The 18,950-nt window shown below is 43.1% G+C and overlaps 1 protein-coding gene across 1 annotated transcript; it reads right to left on the bottom strand.

The window, feature by feature from the left end:
* Positions 1-520: 520 nt before the first annotated feature.
* Positions 521-7,610, bottom strand: LOC141622961 (inner membrane protein PPF-1, chloroplastic-like). The gene is made up of 11 exons (XM_074438997.1): positions 7,137-7,610; positions 5,174-5,284; positions 4,658-4,732; positions 4,299-4,359; positions 3,825-3,898; positions 3,633-3,737; positions 2,168-2,275; positions 1,974-2,074; positions 1,493-1,633; positions 1,287-1,407; positions 521-860 (listed from the first exon to the last, which is right to left on the bottom strand). Exons 1-11 carry the CDS (start codon positions 7,440-7,442, stop codon positions 759-761), a joined length of 1,305 nt encoding a protein of 434 aa, XP_074295098.1. The 5' UTR covers positions 7,443-7,610; the 3' UTR covers positions 521-758.
* Positions 7,611-18,950: the final 11,340 nt, after the last annotated feature.

Here is an 18,950-nt window from a genome sequence, read left to right as displayed (position 1 = left end):
AACCTTGGCCTTCAACTATTTAAAAATTTGATATCTGTACCCTAGCACTCATCTACAGGGTTGATTCAAAAAATCCCGAAAAAAGGTGCTAACCAAGTTCACTACATTTCTCTAAATATGGAGGCAAATTTAGAGTAATGTAATGAACGTGCTTGAACGGAGGGAGTAACAAGGCTTAGACATTCACCTCTGCAGCCTGTTTTTCTCTCAACCCAAACATAAAGTACACTGAATCCTTGGAAAGTATAAACAACACCAGTTACAAGTAAGGCAGCAACTTGGACAAGAAATAACAGATATCAGCTAACATACCTCCAGAAGATGAGCAGGATGACTTTAATCTGGGCCATATATTTAGCTGAAACGGCGCAATGGTAGTCCTCAATTCTCATGTATCACAGAGTTGAAACATGAAGATGAAATTGCATTTACCTCCTAAATCCCGAACAGAAACTTATAATTCCATAGTCCATGCTTGATACTTTGAAAGAGAATACAAGAGAATGCCAGGATAACGGTATATAAGAAACCTGAATGCTATTTATTCTAGTCACTATTATCATGTTAATTTGATTTAAAAAAAAAAAAAGAAAAAAAAAAGTGGACAGACAATCTACATGGCAATTAATGACAAATTTTCACCTTTGCTACAAAAGTGGTCAAAACCTAGTCCAATGAAATGGGCTTGCTTTAACGACTAGTATATGAACTCATTAAATATACAAGGTAAACAAAAATACATACAACTAAGTATGCAGTTAGCCCACACGCTTCCTTTTCGATCTCTTGCTCCTCTTTGGACCAGGATACTCTGGAACCTGTTTGCTACCGCTTGACATATATGCTTCTTCTAGTTCATCCTGTAAAAAAAAAAAAAAAAAAACAACCCCAAAAGAATCTATTAACTGAATAAAATATGGTATCAACATCCTAGAATAAGGCAACATTATGAAGTGTAAATTATCTCAAATATCAAAATTATATCACACAACTTGCAAAGACATGCTCGAGGAACAAATTTAGAGCCAGTCATGTGACTAGAAGATAATGTTCCTGCCTTTGCTTTACAACAATGGTACATACCAGTGTCTAGCAAACAACACAAATCCTTGTATGAGACGGGCTCACACTAAAATTGTATGATTAAGATGCAGAAATGGAGACTACTTTTTAACACACTCAAAGCGACCCAACCTATCAGCAAATTAATTTTACTTAGCCGCAACTAAGTTAATTGTATACTCAAATGCTACATTTCAGGTCTCAAATACTTTTGTTTAGCTCACCGTTTCTTTAGATTCGTCATCTGAGCCCAGTTCAGAATCCAAATTTGCTTCCAGAATCTGAATATCATCATCTGGCAATGCTTTGTTCATTTCTTTCCTTCTTCCTTCTTCAAGTCTAATCCTATTTTTTAAATACCAGCACACATTAGAATAGACGCCTATAGTAACACAATAATGACATTGCTAAGCCCAACTATGACCCAAACCTGTCACTAGGTTGAAGTGGAGGCCGTTTTGCTTTTCCAGCACTAATAATTCCGCTTGCATTCTCACTCACAATAGGCTTTGCACCACCTAACTTGCGTAACCATACTTGTTGTGCAGTACTGAGAACATTGTTTGTAAACCTGCCAAATCAAATTGATTACTACATATTCAGTAGTGTATAGTTTGCACTAAAAAGAAAACAACAGAATCTAAGGAAAATTCTCGTTTTTTTTTTTTTTGGTAGAATAACTATCTCGTCACATAACATACACAAACACAAAAAGTAGCTAAGCCTGGAGGCGCTATCGCATCAGCACTACATTCCTCATAAGGACAGATCCCATAACAGAGTTCATCGAATAGGTAACAGCTTCAAACTGACCTTTCAGTGCATGATAATATCAGCTCCACATTTTTCTCAAGCTACTTGTTATCTTGTAAAATTTAACAGATTCAGGAAGGGGGAGTCCAGAGACAAACCAGTAGATGGATAGCCCAGATGGGACAGACAGTGAAAAGTAACCAATCATGAGTGGGAGAAACTTGAGGACGAGGAGTGAAGTCTTCTGAGATGGATCAGTCTGTCAAGAATAACATTCAACAGTAAGTCATACTTGAGTGGAGGGGGTGAAATTTATGCCAGAGGCGAACTGTCTCCTTTAGGAAGTCTTTACCTGAGGAGGCTTCATAAGTTCCATAGAAACAAATTGCGAAACAACTAGCAGGACGGGAAGAACAAGATATGCTGCGGTATCATGCCAGCCTAGGGGTGGATGACCATCCTTCAGGTTGAAATGGATACAAGATCAGGATAGACAAACAACAGGATATAGAGTCACTTGTATGTGAGAATAATAAGCACCACAAATTCCAAAAAAGAAGCTATGCAGGCTTAAAATTACTGCTAAAATTACTGGTACTTTATATGTAAGCCCCAACAAGGATAAGACGGCAAAGAAAGACATTTGCCGGATGTAAGATAGAATACAGCTCAACCCCCTTTGTTCTAATGTGTAGGCATGTGAGTCATGTTCATGTATGCTTACTGGCGAGTTAATGCAAAACATCCTCAGAATTCAGAACAAACTAAATATAGGACAATCAGCCAAACCAAAATACCTTTCTATTCAGCACCATAATTACGTGGAGGAGGGGAGGAAATTAGCACCATTGTTGAGTGTCACTAGTTTTTACTAAGAACATGAACCCTTTATTCTACCAAACAACTACCTCGTGGATATGGCAACGGGCGTGCTCATCATAAAAGGTCATAGTATTAAATCTCATTTTCGGTCATGATCATGGTCTGGTATCAGTTGTTGCGGCATATCTCAGTTCATCTGCGAGATATTGGCTTCTAAATTTGTCAAATTCGGTGAAAATAATCTTCAAAACCTTTACAAACCATGTGTTTCGTCGTGGCGACCTAGACATGATAGTTAATACCATGTGAGCTTGACCATATTTACTTGTGAAAGCCTAGAACGCTAGATTTATGGAATGAAAACTTAAATATATATAGCTAAAAAACAGAAAAGTCGGCAAATGTACTGTTTGAGTTTTCTTGATGAAGTTTGAAACAGCAAATCGTGACATAAATTTCTATAGAAACTCTACCCCACAAAAAATAATGCTAGCTCACACATTTGTATAATACTACTCCCTCACGATCTCACTTACGATCTGTCTCTTCCACGTGAATTTCGATTGTTTACAGTTAAATTTACAACCACTTGACCTCCAAATGATCACAATGGATACATAATTTCCATTTTACCCAAAGTATCGATAAAGGTTTTGAGATCTTTTCACCCATTTTTTATGGAGCCAAAGATATGATATTATTTCGGCTCATGATGTGATGGAAGAAATCAACATAGAAAAATGTATGGCCCTTTTTTTTCTCACAATGGACCACATGGTTGCCCCATTTACACTGGTAACCAACGCCAGTTAGATACTGACTCTATTTATATAGAGAAAAATAGTAAATTGTTCCATCTTGTAGCAAAACTGCAGTGATGGGTTTAGGAGGAATAGGACTCCTCCTAGCAATTAATTTCCACAGTAGAGTGTAGACAATGGTATTTGAACAAGACAAACGAGAATCAATTCTACAGGTAAGTGACGAAAAGTTACCACAAAAGGAAAGAGCCAGGAAATTCCTGCACCACTCTGGCGTGCAGCAATCGAAGTCGGTCCTCCCAAAGAAGGAATCCAGAAAAATCCTTCCGTCAAAAGTCCCTTCAATTAAATTAAAACAGATGATCAGTTACACACAATGAGTTATTACACAATAACCCGTAAGTCCAACAAATCTCGATTATTCACCTCATTAGCTACATTTGAAAGAGCTTGATACAATCCTATCCAAACCGGTATTGTTGCTAAAGTTGGCAAGCAACCTGCGTGATATTTACAAAGGAAAATAAGAGAAGAAATTAGTGTTTCAAGATTCTCTACTAAAAAGTCAGAAAACTTGAATTTTTTATATTCTAAATCAGGGGGTTAATGGGACAGATTTAAGGGGAAACCACGTGAAAGTGGTTGTTTACAACTTAACAAGATAAGTAAACTAGATCAACGACAAACAGAGTGAAAAGCCGAAAAGCCTACAATCTTAGACCAATGGCTTGTTACTTAGCGCAGGATTTTCATGGACTAATTCAGAGAACGGGCCAGCAAAACACGAAGTCACAAGAAAATGATTGACCAATTTGAAAGGAACCATCACAATTTAGCTTGAGAAAAAATAATGCACAATCCAAACAGGATAGTCTATGCGCTCATAGGCGAGAAATTCACCTGCCAAAGGATTAACACCAGCTTGCTTGTAAAGACGTGATGTCTCAAGTTGTATTCGTTCCTAGCACAGGAAATAATAAGATACATCAGCAATATGTACCCAAATAATAGTTGTTAAGGACAGATACTGCCATTTAATGTTCCAACATTGGTCCCTTAAGAGGACAAAACGAGCAAAGGAGGTACAATAGAGGCAGTATAAACAGTTCATTGTTTAAGCAAATAATATAGCTATAACCCACTTGGCCACTTGCAAGTTGCAAGACATTGAGCAGGTTTAAGACAGAAATCCCTTAGCAGAAAACAGTTCCAAAACTAACGCAATAAACACCGCATTCCAATGTAGAGATGCTACTCGCCTGATTTCCTGCATATCTTTCTTGTATGGCTTTGATTTTTGGTTGAAGATTCTGCATTGCCAATGTTGATTCAACCTACATACATGAGCAATAACAAGAGGTTGCATCATCACAGATTCAAAAAAAAGTCAGTTGGAATGGCATGGCATCACCAACAAAATCAATGACCATGAACAATCATGCCCTAATATGAGTTTGGAAAATAGCGCATAGTCTTGAGCAGTTCGGTATTCCGTAAGATTTTGTAGGAAACTACTGAAATGAGCACTAAGAATAAAAACAAAACCGTTGGCCCAAAAACAGAGGTGTCACCAACATATCATTGATTCATCATTCAGCTAGTTATTAGCGCATGGTATTTCCCAATTTAATTCAAAGTTCCAACATATATAAAAAAACGCTAATTAACAGAAACACAAGATTTAAGAGAAACAATAATGTTGTATTATTACTCTTAAACATTGCTCTTCAGTCTTCCCCGCAATCAAAAACGGAAGAAGATGGAAAAACACTAACCTGTTGCTTTGTCAAAGGCAAAGTCGCAATTTTGACGAAGACCGTGAGCAATATGATAGCAAATCCATACGAATAAGGCACGTGCAGAGCTGAAAGCCCGTCCTTCATAATCTATCTCATGGAAAGAAGAACAAAGCTTATTATAAAGGGAATGCATGAGCAACTTTTTAAAAAAATGCTATGAAACAAACCAACAGCCTAAGCAACGTGTTCCCAAGACACGATATGAATAAACTGCAGGAGGTCATTGAAAGCTTCACTGAAAGTGCTTGTCCCAAGCTCATCATACACATAAAGAATAAGTCTTGCTCATGTAGCTCAATTTTATTAAATTGCTCGCGATTGTCATACGGCTTAGAGACTAACACATCTTACCTAATAGCTTTTGAGGTATACATGCATTAGCCCATAACGTCAATATTATATACGTCTTCTGACTAATTATTGTACAGAGAACCTAGCATCAAATCTGTGGCCAGTGAACTAACGTACAGTGGCCAGTAACATTTTAGCTACAGCCCACAGAATACAAACTACGACAGCTAAAACACGTCAAAGTTGCAAACTACAGGACACAAACAATGAAAATTCTTCATCTAATCACTTGCTGAAGTGCTTACTTCAATGTAATGCAGTCATACACGGGTGCTGCCATCCTTAAACTAAAATATTCTCCTCACTAATTCAGCTTAGAAACCATTAGTAGCGCCGGGCAACACATTGTAAGGTTATCAGCATCTGAGACACCTATTTCTGTGTAACATCTAGTTGAACCAAAAATCTACCCTCACTAATTTGGCTATGGACATTTAATATCTTGTCAGCCATTAATTCTGCTGAGTGTACCCTAAGTCCCTAAATGCTACTAATTCACGTATCCTGCAGTCCTGAACTACAGAAAAACCGCACCTAAACAACTAATTGCACAAGCGAAAAGCTAATACTAGCTTAATCTTTGTCCATTGCTACCAAATAGCATCAAACTACCTACCTTACGACTACAACATCATCATAACCAGCTACCAAACACAATTCACAGTACAAGTACAACACATATGCATAAATTATACTCCACAAAATTTACAGGATTGCGGTAACTATACTCGACAATGCTACAAATCCACATATTCCTACAGTTAAACCTTTGAGAAATCGCAACTAAACCATTATACGAGCACAACCTAAGTACTAGCTTCATCTTCTTCCATTACCATCACGAAACATCAGACCTACCTACATTACAACAACATTATCATAACCAGCAATCAAACACTAATTACACTTAAGTACAACAACTGCAGAAATCTAATCAAGTAACCTAAACACCCGAAAAACAACACCTAAACAACTATTTGCATGAGCAAAATTCTAATGACTAGCTTAATCTTCTTTCAATTTCTGCTACTTGCACGAGCAAAAACCTAAATGCAATCAAATAGCTCCTCCAGACCTAAACTACCGAAAAACCGCACCTAAACAACTAATTGCACAAGCAAAAACCTAAATACTAGCTTAATCTTCTTCACTTTTCTGCTACAGAGCATCAAACTACCTAATTGCATCGCTGATAACAACATCATCATAACTAGCAATCAAACACTAATTACATAAACTACAACAAATATGCAGCAATTAAATCATGTACGGAATAACAACAAAATAGCTACACTCAATAGTCAATACAAAAACCTATGTTACTCCAACACTTTAGTTATGTGTCACAACACGACACTTCTATACTTCATTTTAGACCAAATAATTGAAAACTTAGCGGAAAGTAACTATATCCGTCACTCCGATACCGTGTCCTATCTCACACTTGCAGCCGAATCAGAGTAACATAGCATCAAACTATCTAATCTATGATTACAATATCATCCTAACCGGCAATCAAACACTAATTATGCTAAAGTACATCAAATATGCAGAATACACTAATTATATAAAGGATTACAGTAAGTACCTTCAAGACAACTTCCATGGCGTCGGAAATAAACCCAAACCATCCGCCACTTTTAACAGCAGGAGCTACATTATCAGGCGATGCGGAAACGGCAGCATCAGCAAGCGTATAGATCAAGCTTTCCGCCTTAGCGAAAACCGCGTTTAATTCGACATCAATTGAATGATGATCAATTGGGGGAAGTTGCTGGAAACTGAAATTAACCCTCGTGCGAACGAATTTACTTCTGTGAGACAAACAAAAAAGTTTATTATCGTGGAATTTACTTCCTGTAAATGGCGAGGATGAAATTAGGGTTTTCGCCATCGATGGAGGAAGAAGAGGGAGAAGTTTAGGCGGTCATTAGAGAGCTTAGGTGAGTGAGTGGTGGAGCTGAGAGGGAGAGAGATGGTGGGAAACCAAAATCTTTCCAAATTTTCCCTCCCACGCATTATCCGTTTTATCTTATCCTTATTTGTTTTTTTATTTTATTTTATTTTATTCTGGTGTAAAAAAGTAGAGTCCGTTTTTGAAATAATGTTCAAAAATAAAAGAATTGTCGTTTTGGGTCGATTTCGAAAACATTTATCGAAATGGTGTCCACGTAGGCTCGGTTTTGACGAGCCTGTATGAGGCTTAAACACGCCATACGTATTGGCGTGTTTACTTGAAAGAACACGCCATTAGATATGGCGTGTTTATGCAGTTCAAAATTCCACCCTAGGCAGTAGCTGAACAAGATAAGCAAAGGAAACACGCCATTACGTATGGCGTGTCTTAAGAAGAAAACACGCCATTAGCTATGGCTTGTTTTAAGCAAAGACAATTTTTAGCCCCTTTCCAAAGAGGGGCGATAAAATCTCAAATATTAAACACGCCATACGTAATGGCGTGTCTTCCTCTTGAAACCCGCCATTAGCTATGGCGTGTTCTTCCAGTTTCCTTTTTTTTCATTGCTGGACAAATTCCCTTCGTCCTCATTTCTTTCCCTTGCCAAAAAAGAAAACCAAACTCAACAATGCAAAGGACAACACAAACCATTGCCTATTATAAATAAAAACCGAGTTTACACACCACATAAGCTTCGCACAAAGGGATTAAATTCTAAGTTTTACAACTAAAATGTCAAACAAATTAACCATCTAAAATGTCAAACAAACCATTAATCCTCTAACTATTACATCAAGTCATCAAGTCTTCTTCTTGCTTTTTCCTCGAATGCGACTCCAAAACCCTTTCTTAGGCTCCGGGGTACCTTGTTCATTGACGGGTGTCATTGAAGACATGGAAGGCATTGAAGACATGGCCGGCAATGAAGACATGGAAGGCATGGAAGACATAGAGTGTCTAGCCGGCATGGAAGACTTAGAGCGTCTAGCCCTCCTAGTGTATTGAACCAAAGGTGCATCGTCATCCACATTCATTGAATCGAGGGACTCTTGAACCATTGGTGAACTTTCTTCTCTTGGTTCTACGGTTGGTTGAAGGAGATGGGAATAGCCTACATGTTCAAGCGATTGAGAGGAGTAGTCCCGTAGGTGTGAAACCATTGTGCGGAAATGAGGAGGCACCTCAAGAGGCATTTGTCGAAGCTCCTTATCACATGTATCATGGACATTGACGAAACCATGCGCCTAAAACAAAATAAGTAGTATAAGAAAATCACATTTTATGATATATTGGTTAAGAATTAAAAGACAAGTATATTAAGTGTACTTACAAGATATTGTGTGGCTCCAAATGGTGCTTGATAAGTAGCTTGTGGGGGGAAAGGGTTCAAGCGAAGAATAGTGCAATCCCGGTACCAAACCATGTAAGGGTCGTAGTAGCTCGTTTCAATATCATCCTCTACACCACGGAACCGAAAATCACCCCTCCTAACCCAATTTGATATGTAGGGTTGATGTTTTTCTATCCAATTCCGTGAAGAGGCACCCCTTTTGTCAACTTTGTGCAAGTTAGGTTCGGTATTAGAGTTTAAAGGGATATATTGTTTCCACCCAAATTGACGAGCTACCCTATTAGGAAAATGCCACTCAACAATGTCGAAACAAATCATAGGTGCCATCACTGTCCAATCGTCGGAGTCATCATAACAAAACTCGGGCAAAAAATACTGATGGGGCATATTCTGCACCCGCTGACCGAGTCAACATATTGAGCAAGGTCAAAGTCAAAAGACAGCAAGTCAACGTATTAGACAGCCTAACCGACGCAGCCTGTCGGCCTGTCACTTGTATCTCGGCTGGGTAACTAGCCAGCCGGGAGGCATATCCGCGTACTCACATCCAAGTCCCCTCGGCATGGAGTCAACCAGGCCAGCCGGCCTGCCATGGGTCCCTCGGCCGAAGGTAGAACAGTCTTTCCACCTACTCTGCCACTTGGCCACTACGTGACAAAAGGTGAAAGTCTATAAATACTCCTCAATCCTCATTGAGAAAACGATCCGATAATCCACAATTCATCCATAAACTCACTATTAATCTGGTATAAACTCCCTTATCTCTCTACAATATACTTTGCCAAGTAACACACAACTTAATCTCTTTAAGTTTACTGACTTGAGCGTCGGAGTGAGTACGCTCAGTACCAAGCCGAGCCCTCAGTTTGTTCATCTTTATAGGAGAGACCGAGAGGAAGAGACGAGCAAAGACATCATTCACCAAGCTTACGTGGTAACAAATCCTGCTCCGGAATCACACTCAGAACAATTGGCACCATCTGTGGGAAAATAGATATCAAAAGCTAATCACCTACCTTACACAAAAAAAAAAAAAAAAAAAAAACCATTCAAAGAGCTAAGAAGATGTCAAAACAGCCAGAACTTGTGAGTGTAGAAACTGAATTCTACCAGGATGAGACATTCCCTAATTCTGAGATCGGGCAGTCCCCCACCGGCCGAGTGATTGAGCCGGTGAAGTACGGGATGCCAAGAGAGCGAAAACAGCAAAGCTGCCGACCGCCAAGTCACCGTCATGGGACATGTGGTCGATGCGACCAAATCAAGCTATTCCTGGACCTGATGGGTGGTACGCCGGTTACTCCTGTCACGGCGACAGGGGCGGCAGCACCTCCACTGGTGACCAGGGCCCAAAAAGTGACTCCGAACAACTTGACCGGAGTATTACAAGGAGCTGGGCATGCAAGGACGCCGGCGGTGCCCGTGGTGCCAGTGGCAGACCAAAGTCCTTCCCCCACTCGCGGAAGGACAACGTCGCCACAGCAACAACGAGGCCATCTCCGAAGAAATGAAGAAAGAAGTCCGACTCTCCAAAGTCGGACAACAAGAAGCCCTTCCCGCCACGGGGAGAGAAGCCGGACTAGGATTGCGAGGAGCCGATCGCCGCGTGTCATTCGGCACGTGGTCAGACAGCCCCTCAATGCCTTTGTCCTCGAAGTCCCGTGCCGACAAAACGAAGCTGCCGCCCTATCATACAAAGGGGATAGCGAGCCAACCGACCACGCCGAGGCTTTCGAGTCGTACATGTCGGTATGGGAGCAACCTGATGAGGTGTGGTGCCGAGTCTTCCCAACGACCCTCCATGGCATGTCTCGAGTTGGTACAAGGGGACTACCTAATGGCTCGGTGTCTTTGTTAGGCCGACCTAAGGGACAATTTCATAGCCCAGTACGCTTGCAACAAGCGAAGGGCCGTGGAGACATCGGATCTCCTGACTATCCGACGGGGGATGACGAGTCCCTCCGGAGCTACGTCAAGAGATTCGACGCTAAGGTTCGTGATTCGTGAGCCGAACACCGAACGCGCCCTTCGCACCGATGAAAGGCTGCGCCGAAAGGCGAGTTAAAAAATGAGCTCATCAAGTGCGAGGACCTCAACCTAGACTCCGCCAGAAAGATGGCCGACTGAGCCATAAAGGTGGAGGACTATCACAAGACCTGGGTAGGCCACAGTGAAGTTGGGCACCCCGAGAGGAGGAGCCGCCGGGACAACGTAGACGAAGGACGCCGTGACATGAATAGGTCACGGCCTGAGAGACTTAACAGGAAACAGAACTCGACGGGCGCCGGGGGGAGTTCGGGACCATACACCCCGAAGCGGTACAGCGTTCTCACCCCCCTGGTCAAATCACCGGCCGAGGTCTTTGCCCTAAGCAAGAACGAAGGGCAGAAATGGTCAAGGCCCCCCAAGGCGAGGGGGGACGGCGACCTTAGCGGTTCTGCGACTACCACGGCCAACCCGACCATAAGACCGACAACTGTCGGCATCGAGAACACCATCGAGGAGCCGATCCGAAAAGGGGCCCTCGGCAAGTATGTAGTGGAGGCCGGAAACAAGCTCCGACGGGGCGAATAGAAAATCGATATTCCGGCGCATGGGAGTGATCCAGGTTGTCATCGGAGGAAACGAGAACGGTGGGTCGGCTAATGGGCACAAACGGCACCTGAATGAGCTATACCAAGCCATCAACTTTGTGCCCAAAACAATGACCCCGCTTCCACCGTCCCCGATATAACCATCGGAAAAAAGGACTACGAAGGAGTCATCGCCCCGCACAAAGATGACCCGCTCGTAGTCCACCTAGACATAGCCAGCCACTTGGTGAAGAGGTGCCTGATTGACACTGGCGCCTACACGAACATCATGTTCAGGGAGTGCTTTCTCAATCTCGGTCTCAAGATTGAAGACCTCAGCCCTTGCACCAACCCGCCATTGTCAGCTTCTCGGGCCGGCTGGTACCCACAGGGTCAATCAGACTGCCGGTGATGTTCGGCCAAGCAGACGCGGTCAAAAATGTTTGGTAAGAGTTCGTGGTTATTGATGGTTCGTCCGCCTACAATGTCCTCATAGGCCGGGTCACTTTGAGCGAGGCCGATGTTGTGATGTCCATCCGGGCCCTGACATTGATGTACGTCTCGGACCGGGGGGAAGCACAAAAGCTCGTCTCAAAGGACGAGAGAGACGAAATTGTCAATATCCAAGTATCTGCCAGAGGGTGCAACATGCAATCCCTCAAAGTGGCGAAGAAATCAGAGAAGGGGAAGAGCCCATCCTTACGGCGAGGGTGATCCAATGCACACCAACGTCGGCATGGTCGAAGGAGCCGAGACCGAGGAAGTGGAAATTGACCCGGGCGCACCGTAACTATCGGTGTCGACACGGAGCCAAAATCGGAGGCGATCTCCTGACCTGCCGAGGAAGAACAAAGATGTCTTCGCATACTCAGCAGCCGAGATGCCATGCGTGAGCCGGGAGGTGATCGTTCACAAGCTGAACGTACTCTCCACCGCTCGCCCTGTCAAGCAGAAGATGAGAAACTCCTCGGCCGAGAAAGGTGAGGCCATCAAGGCCGAGGTAGATAAACTATTAGAGGCAGGCTTTATCATGCCTTGTACTTACCTTGAGTGGCTAGCAAATGTTGTAATGGTAAAGAAGTCATCAGGGGCGTGGAGGATGTGTGTTGATTTTACCAATCTTAATAAAGCATGCCCTAAATATTGCTATCCCTTGCCTCGAATAGATAGTTTAATTGACGCAACGGCAGGCTACACTATCTTTGAGCACTCGCTCGACGCCTTCTCGGGTACCATCAGGTATTCATGGCCGAGGAAGACATGCCTAAGTGCGCATTCATCACCATACACGGCACATACATGTATAAAATTATGCCGTTCGGTTTGAAAAACGCTGGCGCAACTTACACTAGGCTAGTGGACAAAGTGTTCCAAGATAAAAAAAGGGCGAAACATCGAGGCTTACGTCGACGATGCTATTGTAAAAAGCAAGTCTGACAGCGAGCACTTGGCCGACTTGAGCGAGACATTTTGTTCACTAAGGAAATATAAGATGAAGCTCAACCCAATGAAATGCAACTTCGGTGTCCGGGCCGGCAAGTTCCTCGGCGTGCTTGTCGGTGCCGGGGAATTGATGCCAATCCGAGAAAGTCCAAGCAATACTAGACTGCCGGAACAGAAACCGAAAAGAGGTTATGATACTGACCGGGAGGATGGCGGCTCTTGCCCGCTTCATCTCTCGGTCGGCCGACAAGAGCACTCCGTTCTTTACGGTGCTAAAAGGGAATAAAGACTTTTGCTGGGGGAGACGCTACTAACTCTCCCGACCCTGTCCAGGCCGACGCTGGGGGAGACGCTATATCTATACTTAGCTGTTACCTCGGCCACGGTCAGTGCCGTGATCGTCAAATAAGAAAACAAGCAGCAACACCCGATCTACTTTATCAACCATACACTGCTACCCGCCGAAAGAAATTACCCACTGATTGAAAAAGCGGCCTTCGCCGTCGTCGTTGCCGCAAGGAAATTAAAACCCTACTTCGACGCACATCCCGTGACGGTCTTAACCGACCAGCCATTGGAGAAAGCCTTAGAAAAATTCGAAAAATCAGGCAGACTTATCAAATGGGCGGTGGAGCTATCCCCCCGGCATTCAAGACAAACCAAGGCCTTCGATAAAGGGGCAAGTACTTGCAGACTTCCTAGCCGAGTGCACATACCAAGAAGAATCACATCCCGGTGTGTGGGAAGTATACACCGACGGGTCCTCCACGGCAAACAACTCGGAGCCGCATCCTTATCATCAGCCCTAACGGGGACGAGTTTGAGTACGCCTTGAAGTTTACCTTCTCGGCCTCAAATAACGAATCCGAATATGAGGCGGTGATAACCGGAGTCGAGTTAGCTAGAGCTACTGCGGGGCGGAGCATGTTGTGTTGAAGATGATTCACTCTTAGTGACTAATCAAATCCGAGGAGAGTATGAGGCTCGAGACGACGGGATGGTGAGATACCTGGAAAGGGTAAAAGCCGACACCGCAAAATTGAAATCTTTCCAAATACGGTGCATTCCCGTGTCGAGAACAACCGAGCCGACGCTCTCTCAAAACTTGCCGATTCAAGCATCAAGAATGTCGGTCGAACCGTCTTTGGTAGATATCAGGAATGCTAAAAGCATCACTGAGACCGTCGGCATGGTGGGCGACATCGAAGCCGAGACGACGTGGATGACTCCGATAATGAAATACAAACTAACAAAAGAGTTACCGGAGGACCGCTGTGGACAGCGGGCCGCCCACGGGGGCGCTTGGTGAAGGTCGAAAAACAAGCGTTTGCATTTTGTAAGGAGTCGCCACCAATTTTTATGGGAAATTGGAACCGTTCGAATACCTCGTGCCATGTCAAGACACAAAGTAGTGACATGAACACTAAGCAATCGTTACCCTTAGCATTCTATGTCTAGAATGACTCTCGTGGATGCCAATGAACACGGGTGCTCACGGAGATCTGGAGTAAGGGGTGAGGGTACGTATTAGGAAGCTCTTTTGATCGAACACCTAATCCCGCCCGCCTCGATAGCGGCCTCTACTAATGATTAGGGAAGTTATTCGCACTTGATATATCGTCGGCTATATGCATGCAATGCAACATCCAAGTTTTAATCCTAGCATGTGAGAATTAATACTAAGTCGGTTGACACGTAATTTAGCATATAATTGGGTCGAAGTTGGGATTTAATGCTCATTTACATGTGAAAACATACAAACAATAAAAGAAATATAATAATTATGAATTACAATAATGGAAATTACATTAATTACAACGGATAGGCGATTTATGTCGAAAATACCTTTAAAACGGATAGATTGAGAAAAAGAATAAAAGAACAAAAGAAAGAATTAAATAAATCAACGAACAGGAATTAGCGTGATATTATGGATAATAGTTGATTAAACGTAGACTAATTAAACTAGGTCAAGGCAGAAACGGAGTTCGTGGACGAACTCAACCAGAACAGCGCAGAGTGCGTCCTTTGAGAATAAGCGCGCGAGCAGACGCTGCGCGTCTTTCCTTGGCTTCGGTCCCGTTTGTGAAGCGTAATTGCAAGCCGTTAATGTCGATTGGTGATTTAAAGGATTAATTGATGATATTTACTCGGATGAAAGTGATTAACAGGTTAATTACATGTGAATGATGGTCATAAAAGCGATAAACATGAATGATACGGATGTAAACGAATTAATTACATGAAATTATGATGAAAATATTAATGAGTCCTCTATTGAAATAAGTCAATTAGGCTAAATACGACGGATATACAACGAATGTGCGAATAAGCAGAGGAAAACTATATCGATGGCGAATTCCAGAAACTCAATATGAACAAATTGAATCTCTAAAATCCGGGTTTGAATTTAATGACGAAAACCCGCAAATATGAATTATAAGGGATTTAAGTCGGATTTATGGCGTACTGAACATGTGCATGAATGATGAATTATATGATACAATATACATGTGAATTATCAGTGACGATTATATCAAAGAATTAACGGACGAACAAATAACAAATAAAAAGAAACGAATTACAGAGGACGAGGAAGAAGAAAAGAAGCGAATCTGCGGCGGCCTCACGAAGAGGCGCGGCGAGAATGCGCTCCTTCGAAGAGGCGCGGCGATTCTTTGCGTCTTTTCTCGACGTCTGTCTACTGGAAATCCGCAAAAACAGAGTTTTAAAGCACGGTTTTAGAAATCGGTTTTAATGGTGTTTTCGACATAAGTCTTACAATGGTGATACGATAAATAAAATACAATAAATAAAAGAGGAATTATACACCCTCAGACTTACATGTTGACGAAACGAGATGAACTAAGATATCGACTAGTGAATGCTCGACGCGAATGCAAAGAGAGTGCCCTCGTAAGAGGAAAACGATTGATTAATTAAGTTGATTATTGGTGTAGTTGGTCAAATTGGTCGGTCATGCAACGGAGAGGCTGGTACCCGGAAAGATCCGAGCTTACGTGGTCGAAAGTTCAAGCACGTAGGCGCCAATTAGTAAGAACAAAGTCTAGAATGCAAAGGGAGAAGAGAAGGGCGGACACTCGCGTGAGAAATATGAGGAACGAAGGCTCCTATTTATACTAATCACACGACGGAATTAGGGTTTCGGAGACTCTTTGGTAGTGAATCTCGGAAAGATATAAAAAAGATACGTAAAACATGCAAAGAAAGGCCTGGGAAAAGGCGCAGCAGTCACTGCGCCTCTTGGAAGAGGCGCAGCACCCGCTGCGTCTATTCCCAGGAGGTTTCCTCCTGCTAAAGAAAGATTTCCGCTTTGAGTTATGGTAGGACGGAAATAATTCGATTATCTTATGAATATTACGAGATATTATTTGCCAAAAGATAAAATTTATGAAATATGGAATAGAAATATCCGGAACATTCCAGAATATTCCGACTCGGGATTTAACGATTATCGAAAAATGGAGATGGTTTTGACCCGGACTCAAATGTACTCTAATTACGCCCAAAGACCGTATCGGGACGTAGATGACAACTAAGAGGTAGACATTAATATTTGAGCAATCACTTGACGATAATCTTACGAATCGTCACAAATCGTTCCGCGTATCAAACATGCGGCCCAATCATCACCGGGTGGTTTTGCGGGAGGTGCGAAAATGAGGTATCTCTGAGCCCCCACTTTGACCGAGGCTTGGAAAAGGCGAAAGTCAAAGTATAGCCATCAGTCAATCGAAGATTACAACCTGACGACTATGGCGACGCGAGAGCGGTTCAAGGGGTCTCAACCATGGACTGTCGTCGGGAACATTTTAGAGTCTGTCGACTATCGGGGAGGGTCGTTTAAAGTCCATTAGACTACGTAAGGAAGCTCGCCAACCATAAGAAGAAACCATACCGAGATACCCCTGGTGAAACGGGATCAAGACGCTTCGGCAAAACTCTTTGGTCTCAAGATAACTTGGTGTCCAAGGCATTAGGGTCACGGGAACTGAAGGAATCTCTTAACACTTCTGAAGGCTATCTCTGAAGGCTACCTCTCTTGAAAGGATTAAAAGGGGTTATCTGAAGAGGGGTTATCTGAAAGATATGAAGGCTTCGATTTGGGAACTTCTGGAGAACGGCACCCTGGTCGAACTCCGCGGGGAAACAAGAAATATTGAAAGCAGCAGGACGTCGGTAAAACTTGAGGTTGGGGGGAATCTGCTTGCGTCGGTCTCAAGCGAATTCTGGCAAAACTTGAGGTTGAATCTGCTTGCGTCGGTCTCAAGCGAACTCTTGTTGGGGAACATATTGACGACTAGGAACATTTTGATCGTCGTGAGAGAAATCTTGAGTGAGCAGTACTGCAAAATACTACTGCGCTGGATAAAAGGATTTTGAGCAACACTACAAAATACTGTTGCACTGGATAAAATGGATTTGGACAATACTGCAAAATACTGCCGCTGGCTGATGAAACGCGGGCCGAAACGAAAGAAAATCATCGAAACGGACCAAAAGAATATAACAGCGTCAAGGAAGAGGCGCACCAAAGATGGGCCCACAAATAACGAACTTATAACGAATTTTTGAAAATCCGTATGGAGGGAACACAAGGAAGAGGCGCAGCAAGAGCTGCGTCTCTTGGAAGAGGCGCAGCGCCTGCTGCGTCTTTTCCCCAATTTGGCTCTTCTGCGTAAAAACGCGAAATCAGAGGGGTTTGTGTTCATTATTTCGAAACACAATTCTCGCAATTTCTCTCTCAAATCTTCACCATTTCCGTCGAAGTTTGATCCAAAAGCTTGCTTTAAACATGACTAATCGAGGTATGTGTTCCAATCTTGCATTAATCATCTACATTTGTTGAATTTTGAGCCGCGAAATTTAAGGTTTTCGACCCTTTTGATCGAAAATTTGGGGCTTTTCCCCCAAATGGATTTGCCTTGCCAAATTGATGCTAGAAATGGATAGTAGGTGATGTTAGGAACATAACCATGTATTTGTTTCGAATTTTCATCGAGTTTTGAGCCTTTGAATGAATTTTGAGACGGTTTTACAGCTAAACCGTAAATTGCTTCGAAAATAGCCTTAGGATTGCCCATTTGCGATGAAACTTGATATTTGGGATCCTTGGATGATGGGTAAACTTTCTACCATCTCGGAATTTTGGTTTGTGACAACTTTTTCAGGACACCTTTCTAGGGCATAATCGCCGTTATAGCGAAATGCTGCCGAATTTCCGACTCGAACCCAGAACTAGGCTTTGAACTGGACTTGACTCGACCCAATTTTATCACATGAGTAATCGGGTTGGCGGGAACGTGGCCAAGGATGGCACGAGAGGAGCAGTTTCAGTGCTTTGAAGGCTTGAAAACCCCTTAACAAAGGCTTGTCGTCGTATGACGCGGCCTGAATTTACTTTAATGTCGCAGGTGATGAGGCTTCTACTTCCGGGAGAGCTCCCATGGAGATAGACGCTGTTACTGTTGAGGAGGCTTTAGAGCAGGCCTTCACCGCTGCGGTGATGGCTGCTGGAGACGAGACTCACGAGGAGGAGGCCGTCGAGGAGGAGGAGGCCCCGAGACGGGCTAACATCGGGCGAGGAGGCCGTCAGCTGAGAGGAGCTCCTGTGTGGGCTGAGACCTGGGAGAGTAGGCACCTTGTGTGGGTGCGAGAGGGTCACCCGTCCTACGGACGGTGAAGAGCTTGGTAAATAAGAATTCACTACTCATTACCTATTCTCTTTCATTCTTTTGTCCAAATTTCTTTCAAATTTCATTCAAAACTAAAGATAGCTTTGTTTCAAATCATAATAGGAGGCCGGGAACATCGGTCGTTCTCGGGTTACACGACAGCGATGGAGCACTACGAGCAAATTGTCGGCGGAGGAGAGGGCCATGATCGAGCGTGGAGCGTTCGGTCCTCCGGGTTCAGTGTCCGAGGGATATCGTGAAGAGGAAGTTGCGGGCTAACCTTAGCCTCGTCCGCGCTTTCTTGGATCGATTCTGGGATACGACTTCCACGTTTCACCTACCTTTTGGTGAGGTGGGAGTCACTTTGGAGGATTACGGCATG

Source organism: Silene latifolia, chromosome X, assembly GCF_048544455.1.
Source record: "Silene latifolia isolate original U9 population chromosome X, ASM4854445v1, whole genome shotgun sequence".
Taxonomy (NCBI): domain Eukaryota; kingdom Viridiplantae; phylum Streptophyta; class Magnoliopsida; order Caryophyllales; family Caryophyllaceae; genus Silene; species Silene latifolia.
This window is presented reverse-complemented; position numbering and strand designations above follow the sequence as displayed.